The following is a 10306-nucleotide window of genomic DNA, read 5'->3' as shown; positions in this document are numbered from 1 at the left end:
TCCATGTCAGATTTCCTCAAAATGCTTTGGTTTTTGAGTTATAAGCCAAAAACTGCATTTTACCCCTATGTTCTATTTTTAGCGGTGGCGGCCATCTTGGTTGGTTGACCAGGTCACGCCACACATTTTTTAAACTAGATACCCCAAAGATGATTGTGGCCAAGTTTGGATTAATTTGTCCCAGTAGTTTCAGAGGAGAAGATTTTTGTAAAAGATTAATTTAATTTATGAAAAATGGTTAAAATTGACTATAAAGGGCAATAACTCCTAAACGGGTCAACTGACCATTTTGGTCATGTTGACTTATTTGTAGATCTTACTTTGCTGAACATTATTGCTGTTTACAGTTTATCGCTATCTATAATAGTATTCAAGATAACCAAAAACGACAAAATTTCTTTAAAAATTACCAATTGGAGGGCAGCAACCCAACAACCAGTTGTCCAATTCATCTGAAAAATTCAGGGCAGATAGATCTTGACCTGATAAACATTTTTACCCCCAAGTCAGATTTGCTCTAAATGCTTTAGTTTTTGAGTTATAAGCCAAAATCTACATTTAACCCCTATGTTCTATTTTTAGCCGTGGCGGCCATCTTGGTTGGTTGACCGGGTCACGCCACACATTTTTTAAACTAGATACCCAAATGATGATTGTGGCCAAGTTTGGTTTGATTTGGCCCAGTAGTTTCAGAGGAGAAGATTTTTGTAAAAGTTAACGACGACGGACGACGACGACGACGGACGACGGACGACGGACGACGACGGACGACGGACGCCAAGTGATGAGAAAAGCTCACTTGGCCCTTCGGGCCAGGTGAGCTAAAAATGGTTAATTAACAATAGGCAATGAATAATCATCTCTTCAATCATAATATATAAATCAGTTCGGCAGGATACATTTCTTTAGTAAAACGGCATCATGACCTAAGTCGTCATTATTGAAAGCAAATATCTCTTCCAAATATCTTAAATTTTTGAATTTATAGATGTTCTTTCGACGTTTTTTTGTTAATTTTAGTTAGAAATTGCAACTCTTTAGCAAATACAGAAACAGGTCAGTAATGAGTGGTGCACAGTAAGTCCCCATTGGAATTCCGATAACTTGAATGCGATATACGGAAACTCCATAGAGAACACAGATGCTATAGAGCTAATAAAAATTCATGGGCAGTTATAGTATCAAGCAGGTCTTTTGTTACTGAAAAATGACCTTACAGAGTATATATTTGCATTCTAACTTTTTAAATGCCCATTCAGTAATTAAGTGAGGTGTGTGAATTTATTTTTAATACTTAAGATTATGAGGCAAAGTCAGTGGTATATAGAGTAAAAAAAATCAAAAACTGATTCAAAATCACCAATATAAGCATGCATTTCATCAAGTACTTCCAACGATTTTTTTAAACTCCAGTCCCGAACAATAATTAATTCCATTATTTTCAAAAGCATGCATTTCAATGCGTCTCAATCTTCAAAATCGGTTATCTAAAAATACTACCATCGCTAACATTTTTAACAATAAAAATCGTGGTTACCCTTCTATCGATAAGTGTCATGCCAAAAAAATGACTTACATGTCCCCGTCTTTCCACCAACAATACGGTAAGGTCCACGTTTAATGGTCGCACATTTTCTTTAAATTTTGAAACTGATATAACTTGAAGAACAAACAGTATTATTTATTCACTCACATGAAACAAACCGGGGTGTGGTATTCAGTACGTAGGAGAAACTGGACGATATTTATCTAAACGCACTCAAGAACATCTGTATCGTTTTAAAAGACCCAATAAATTCAAAAGTATCATTTACCAACACCTTAAGAAGCACAACCATCCTTTTAAATATTTAGCAGTTCAACCTTTAGAAGTAGTAAATAAGCAGCCTGGTGACATAATGACATAATGACATAAAGCTTTATTTAGAGTCGGTATAAGCAAGCAATTACAAACATAAGCTCTGAAGAGCTTTTAAAACCGACATAACAACAAATAAAACAAAACATACATATCGAGTCATGCACACAACATTAAACATATAAAGCAAGAGTTCAATCAGTATATAAACATGCAGCACAAAAGTTCTTTAAGCATCTTACAAGTTTAACACATACTGGTACATGCAATTATGAGATAAAAACACAAAAGCACAAATGAAATGGTTTGCACATAAAAAGCATAAAAGCACATTAAGTTTCTAAAATTAGCACAAAAGCAGCAGAAGCACTATAGTAAAGATATTAGAATAAATTTGCCATGCTGAAAATAAAGCAACAAAACAAAAAAATAATAAGCAGAGATTAACTGGTTTTGCAGGCAAAGCATTGGCATGAGCTGCCAGACCAAGAATTTATCAAGTTCTTGAATTGACTTAAAGACGATTGCTTACGAAGCTCATCTGGCAGCTCATTCCAAAGCCTAGCACCTGCATACCTGAAAGATTGTAGGCCATATGCAGTTGTTCTTACATGTGGTAGATCTGCTGTATTCTGGTATCTGAAAGAGTAAGTGTTTTCCTTTAAGTGAATCAAATCATGGAGATAAACAGGACAATCTTTATTTATAATTTTGAAAACTTCAATCGCCAAAGATCGCATTCTTCTTACTTTTAAAGATGGTAATTTTGATTTGCAGAGTAGATCTTCATAACTTGCTGAATGGTCTTCGTAGATAAACCTTAGTGCTCTCTCTTGGATTTTCTCTATCTTTTTTTTATTTACCTCCCCACAAAAGTGCCAAACTAGTGGGCAGTAATTAAAGTTGGACATTATGAAAGAATAATAAATTGTTAATTTTCCGAGTTTAGTCAGGTGTTTACCTATTCTTTTTAATACATTTAATTGTTTGGATGCTTTTTTACATATTATAGAGACATGTTCATTGAAATTTACGGTGAATCGCATTCAAAGTTTGTACGATCACGGAAAATAATTGAATTAAATTGGATTAAAAAATTACAGACAGTTTACCCTCTCGGTCTAAATGATAATATCATGGGAATTGGTAATACATCTAGAACCAATTCCGTTAACATTTTGGATATAGTTTCTAAAACTGTTCGTAAAAAACGTTCTCACGGTCGTAGAACAAATCGCAATCAAAGAAAATTTCGGGCCAATCATACCAATATTTCGGACCTAATTTCTATTTCAAAAAACAACGGCAGACATTATCTGTTAACAAAACTCTGTTCGTTACCGGATAATAAGTTAAATAAAATTTTGGAGGATTGCAACACAATTTCATATAAGTATGAAATTGTTCAAATTATTATGGCATATTGTTATTCTAAATTATTTCCCAAAATTGATCGCCCTGAAGATCATAAAAAACATTTTATTAAAATTAAGTATGTCAATAAAGGCTTTGATTTTGTAAATATTGCCGGTATATTTAACGACCATTCTGTTAAAGAACAAATTCCTGGATATTTTGACAATACTGAGCTACCTCTTATTTGTTATATTTACAAGAAATCTACCCGGAAATTTGTGTTTAACTATAGTCAATTGTGTAAAGATGTTAATATCAGTGAAAATACACCTACTTCTTGTAATTGCAGTAATTCCGAATATATTTATGGACCCATTTCCCATGTTATAACAGGAGATCTTAACATCGATTGTGCCTGATGTTCATATGATGAAATCATAATCTTTCAGTCAGTTTAGTTGAAGTCTGGAGCTGGCATGTCAGTTAACTGCTAGTAGTCTGTTGTTATTTATGTATTATTGTCATTTTGTTTATTTTCTTTGGTTACATCTTCTGACATCAGACTCGGATTTCTCTTGAACTGAATTTTAATGTGCGTATTGTTATGCGTTTACTTTACTACATTGGTTAGAGGTATAGGGGGAGGGTTGAGATCTCACAAACATGTTTAACCCCGCCGCATTTTTGCGCCTGTCCCAAGTCAGGAGCCTCTGGCCTTTGTTAGTCTTGTATTATTTTAATTTTAGTTTCTTGTGTACAATTTGGAAATTAGTATGGCGTTCACTGATTATCACTGGACTAGTATATATTTGTTTAGGGGCCAGCTGAAGGACGCCTCCGGGTGCGGGAATTTCTCGCTACATTGAAGACCTGTTGATGACCCTCTGCTGTTGTTTTTTATTTGGGCGGGTTGTTGTCTCTACTAAGTTGACACATTCCCCATTTCCATTCTCAATTTTATTTATTGAAATCAATTTAATACCAAGTTTTTTATTGTACTAAGTGTACTACTAAGTAAACTTCTTAACCTATTTTTTTAACATAATGTGAAAACCTGATGTGAATTGAAATATGGGAAGGACCGTGTGTTGCACAACATAATGTAAGTTAGGCTAGTGACCTATATAATTATACAAAAACAATGTTACTTCATTCGTAACAATGATTTGTATAGTAAGATCCTTGTTCGTAAACGGTAAACATAATTCGAATACTTAATTTGAGGTAAGTCAACGTCTATTTTTTTTTTACAAGAAGTTAATATTATATTTGAGGATAGATCGATATAGATAACTGATTCGTGTATTCCTACAGATTTGTTCCGCAATTGTTTCAGTTATTTATTTTAACAGGGAAGATAACTCTTTTTGCAGCCGGTATTGCGTGCAGAAAACTATATTTATTTCTGCAGGATGCTACCTTTATCGAAATAGCAGGTAATTGTTTGACGTTCTCAGCACACTCATCAGCGTTTTGAAGTGTGCAAATGTTGACTGCCTTAATACTGAGGGATTCCACACTCCTTTTCATCATACTTTACGAGCGATTTTCTAATTTGCCCCTCATAACTGGTATCGGGATCGTTCGGCCTGATTACATGTTCGCCCTAGGTTCGTTCGCACTGAGTTTGTTCGCCCTGGTAATCCGTTCGCCCTGGGTTCGTTCGCCCTATTTTCATTTATGATATGTATATATATGTTACATTAATGAAAGAAATACATATTTATATATATTAAAATTTATGTATATCTATTAACAGTTAAATACAGAATATTAATTAAATAAAATTCTTGGCTGCATTGTTACACTTTATTTTATATTTACTTTTAATTACTGTTGATTGAATCTGGGAACAGTATATCTAACGTTAATATATATGTTCCTGATTGAATTTTTATTGCTGATTAGGTATGATTTGAAATCTTTGATATCACTGATTGGTATATGAATTGCCTTTGATGGATTAATAATGAAAATAACATTTTTCTCAAATAAAATAGTCAGCTTGGATGGGTAAAAACACTGATGTACAAATTGTTAGGAATTAACTTATAACCTAGTAGCAGCTAGCTGTAGACAACATAATACATCGTAAATATTCGGCGAAATTGTAGACCGACTTCAACATATTTAATTTACCGAAATCAGAGCGGACGGACCCGGATTCCTCATAACTAGCCTCACCGGACACAATTACGAACGATTTTTGAACTGTGATTAATATTTTTTTTATGTTGACTAGTTTTCTTGAATTTTTTATACCATAGAATTTAAGATGTATGAAGGCTTTCCATTTTGCATCATATCCCACATAAATTTTTATGCATGTTGGGATACTTTAGTAAGATTTGCGTGACCTCGTTTTACGGGTCAAGAGAGCCACATATGGACGCAATTCCGAACAGCACTATATTGATATATCTTGCAGAAGAAATCAATGACAACAGTCTATATTGATAAAGCATACATTAATCTTTGTCTCAAACACATTTTCATAGGAAAATAAAAAGCACAAGTTTGTTTTTTACTTCAATTACTTCAGCAGTGGTTGTAGACGAAATGTCGGTCATGTGTAAAGTAAAGATTTCTGATTTTTTTTTGTTTTTGTGTAAGTTCCTCCTTTAAAGGAGCACTAAATTCAAGTTTATCCATTTCGGTGGTGTACTTATCATTCATCTATGATTTTTTTTATATTGGTCAACATTTCTTTCGGAGTTCTCTGGACTTTTCAATAAAATTAACATATTTTCTTTTGGCCATAAATAGGTTCACATGAATCTAAAAAACGTCAATTGTGGGGTTATTTGGTCATGATAAAAGGCATCACGCATATGAACAGAATCAGGAGATATTTTTCTTTCTATATATTAACAAAAGAAGGCAATATGCACTTACCTTTATGTATTTTTTTTATATAACTTCCAGGTCAGATTGCCGTTCTTATAATATTTTCAAAATTATTTTGTCATCGTCATCAACATTCACCAAGTGCACATAAATTGTATTATCATGAAAACAAGGGATTTTTAATAGGGTTTTTATTTATAAAAACATTTATTGATAAATATAAACAAATATGATCTCAGAGGGCAAACATTGGAAATTGTTCGTAATTGTGTCCAGTCGTAATTGCGTCCTGTGGGGCTATAGTCCAAATAATTATGACGTCTGGCAAGGCTATTTTAATTTTTTCTGGGACGCCTTAAATTAAAATAGCCTTGCCAGACGTCATAATTATTTGGACTACCTCATAACATGATAATCCCTTATCAAGCCCCTAACAACCTCACCTCAAATTGGTGCCTTTTACAACTACCAGCACTATTCAATACATGTACATCATGTACATCCCAAGCAGGTAAGCAAAGGATTGAATTTGACGGTTTAAATAATTATGATGTCTTGGATAAACATTTAATTCTGCTTAAGGGCATACCATACAGCTACAGGGGAGGTAATGATGCTGCTAACATTAAATGTTATTTTCGCGAAGTCAAACTGTGACATATCGGGAAAAGATGCATTTTTCGAATGATTTTTATCATTCAAACGTATTTAACTTGAAACGAGTTTTTTTAAATGACATTTGGTTTGATTAAGTACGAAGATTATTCATGTTATTTGTACCAATTTTCATGAAAACGTAAATTGTGCAATTTTTTTAATTTGGATATACATGACATATGTATACAGCAAAAAAATGACGTTTTTTCTACATTCATGAACATTTGATAAATACATGAAATATGAGTTGTTTGTAAAAATAAAATGCAAAAATTTATAGGCCATTTTTATGAAACAGAAATTACAAATAATTTAACAGCTTGTAATTATCTTTTAAAACAAAAAAGTAAATACATCTGTTCCAGACCGTATGAGTATTTGGACCATACGCGTACGGTCTGGACCGTATGCGTACTTTTTCAAAATACGCATACGGTCGGACCGTACGCGTACGGTCTGATTAATATTAAGAAGTTAGTCAAGTTTATTAGATACAAATGTATATAACAGATCAACAGAACTTATGTCTCAAATTAATATAAAAAGTTCAATAGTAATGGAAATAAAAACTTATTATTTTAACTATTTAAAATAATCACGCTTATTTAATCTGTTAATCTCCTGTATTTAGCATGTCAGTCATTCGTTAACTGCATGCAGCCCATTATGCTCATTGAAATTGAAGTTATCGTAAGAAAACATAATGTGGGGAGACAATTGTTATAGAATATTTAGGAACTTTACAAAAAAAGACAAAGGAACATGCATTAACAAATCATGTTAATGTAAAAGAAAATATGACGTTCCTTGTGGTACATTTGTAGCAAGTGTCACCTTGGTCCAGAGTAACATTATAGGATTCAGATATACAATTTAACAAATATTTAATGTCAATTGTTCGCTTATTCACTTTATTCATCTATTTGTAATAATAACAATTTGTATAACTAAAAATAAAGATTTTGATAAATGTTTGTTTAAATTTAACCCATATGATCCCAAAACATGTCTGCTCAGCTGGACCGTACGCGTATACTCATACGGTCCGACCGTACGCGTATGGTCGGACCGTACGAGTATACGTATACGGTCAGGACCGTACGCGTACGGTCCAAATACTCATATGGTCTGGAACACATCCACAAATCCTAATTTTGAGTGAATATCTGAAATTTTGATTTCATTTTACTCAAAAAGTAGCAATTGAAGTTCACATGAATACGGATTTAAAGAGGTGGACTCATTCACTTGCAAGTGAAGACCTAATTATCAATGTTAGTGTAATTTGACAAACATGACAAAATTGAACCTTTTTGGCTGCAAAAAGCGAATTGTTATTTCACTATATTTCAATTTCATTATTGATTGAACAGAAAAAAATCAAACTTTAGATTTTTTATATATCTCCTAGCTAGTGCCCCTTTAAGCATGCTAATAATAAACATCTCTTCAGGCTAGCTGCCTAAGGACTAAGATATTTAAATTAGGTTTCAATAGAACATAAATAATCTGAGTTTGAGTTATTTCTCCTGCCCACCATTTTTTGGTGTAAAGGAAGAAAAAAAAGGGGGGGGGGAGTCAATAATTGATTTTCCCACTTGACTTACCAATGAAACATGAGGTACATTAACTGACAAGTTTTGAAACAAGCAGGGATAAAATGAATTAGAATTCTTCCGAAAATTACGTTTTCTTTTGTCTAGTGAATGGTTAGTATAACAACTTGAATTTGACTGATTTATGGAGGAATTTGTGCACTTTCAACTCCCATAACCCTAACAGTATAACCCCTAACAGTATGAACCCTTAATATATAAGAATGGTATAACAATGATTTAAACTTTCGTAGGACAAATAAAAAGATAATATATTTTAGTATTACTTTAGTTGTGCTTCCCCTAATACCAGTACATGTATATAGGTCTTTATATTTGTAATATACATGTATGCTTTTTTTTTCAGAAAAAATATCAAAATGACAGATTCTTCAGAAAAGACTCCTTTAATTAACTCTGATAGAGTTCTTCAAGATGCTGAAGAAAAAGAAAAATCAAATGATATTATCAAAGAAGAATTTTCATTTTCCAGAATCACACGACGAGAAAAATTGCTGCTTTTATCTATGGGACTTATGAATTTTTTTGCGTGCACATGTTTTTCACTTTTAGCACCATTTTTCCCTGCTGAGGTTAGTTCTGTAGTTAATTTTTTTTTATTATAGTGTAAAATGTTAAATAAATTTTGGTGAAAACATATACATTTGTATACAATGTATATTTTCACTGTCTTTTAAAATTTTGGTATAGGCATAACTGGGATATTACATGTACACATGTAACATGCACATGAAAATGCACTTTGTACAATACTAGTCTATTATACTTGTGATTGTTTTATTTAAGTGGGAAACTATTGAAAATCATTACACTGCTAAAATTAATACTACATGTACAATAGTTTAACAGAATAGAACACATTTTGTTTAAAGGGACATTAACTAAGATTAATATGTTTCAAACATTTATAAAAGAATAAAATTATATTTTGCTATTAACAGTTGTTTTGGTACAATTTTGTCAAAACCCACTCAAAAACTTTACTAGTGTATTATTGGCTTGCAAGCAAATGATTTAACATCATATGAATAAGTATTCATGCAACCTTTAATTTGACCCCTAACTGAAGATTGATTAGAAGTGTGCTAAGTGCACATATATTTACTAAGTCAGGCTTATGTTGAAGACAGTACTTTGACCTACATTGGTTTACTATTACAAATTGTGATTTGGATGGAAAGTTGTCTCATTAGCACTCATACTACATCTTCTTGCATCTATTTGCACAAATTCATTGATAAGTATCAGAAGTGATTGTTTGCAAACACCATAAAAAATACAGCAAAAGTGAAACGATTGAGTTGTTGTAAATGTACATATGCCAAAATTGTAAATTTGATATATTGAACAATAATATACTACTGTGAATTCACTAATATTAGTTGGATACTAATTTTCAGGGTTTTTGTGGGTACAAGGGAACCACAAATTTAAATATCCAACAAATTACAAATGTTCGAAAGGAATTTATACAGACAAAAGTCATTATCAAAACCACAAAATTAAATATCCACGAATATGCAAGTTTTCTTCAATCTACGAAAATTGGTACCTACGAAAATTAATGAATCCACAGTACTACTATGTCTACTATGAGGATACTGTGGATACATAATGACCTTGACTGGATGTGAAGCCCTTGTACAATGTTGTACAAACCTAGTACAATTTATATTTGATTACTTGGAACTCGAGTCAATATCCAATCAAATGTTCTTATTTCTGTATTTTTAGGCTGCAAGGAAAGGAGTATCAACAACAGTAACAGGATTTATATTTGGTGTGTTTGAATTTGTTATTTTTATATCATCACCAATATTTGGTAACTATGTAAGTATGATGTCAGATTTTAATGTTACTTATGTTTTTTTGTGTTTGCATTTGAGACTTCTCTCCATAAGGCATTTTTTTGTGTGTTTGCATTTAGACTTCTCTCCATAAGGCATTTTTTGTGTTTCTGCATTTTAGACTT

At 32.3% G+C, this 10306-nt stretch overlaps 1 protein-coding gene across 4 annotated transcripts in view; it reads left to right on the top strand.

The window, feature by feature from the left end:
* Nucleotides 1–4308: 4308 nt before the first annotated feature.
* LOC139519700 (MFS-type transporter SLC18B1-like) overlaps nucleotides 4309–10306 on the top strand; it is a 31219-nt gene continuing 25221 nt past the window's right edge. For 2 of the 4 annotated variants that reach the window (XR_011663648.1, XM_071311924.1), the window contains exons 1-3: nucleotides 4329–4438; nucleotides 8681–8906; nucleotides 10069–10164. Coding sequence is in view for 2 of the 4 variants with exons in the window: in XM_071311924.1 (XP_071168025.1) it covers nucleotides 8694–8906; nucleotides 10069–10164 (309 nt within the window). In the remaining 2 variants the exon portion in view is untranslated. Of the gene's footprint in view, nucleotides 4439–4543; nucleotides 4651–8680; nucleotides 8907–10068; nucleotides 10165–10306 lie in introns of those variants that run through there. The other 2 variants (XR_011663649.1, XM_071311923.1) reach the window with 2 other exon arrangements.

The sequence above is a fragment of the Mytilus edulis genome, chromosome 4, assembly GCF_963676685.1.
Source record: "Mytilus edulis chromosome 4, xbMytEdul2.2, whole genome shotgun sequence".
Taxonomy (NCBI): domain Eukaryota; kingdom Metazoa; phylum Mollusca; class Bivalvia; order Mytilida; family Mytilidae; genus Mytilus; species Mytilus edulis.
The sequence above is the reverse complement of the archived record's forward strand: the minus strand, read 5'-3'. Positions and strand labels throughout refer to the sequence as shown.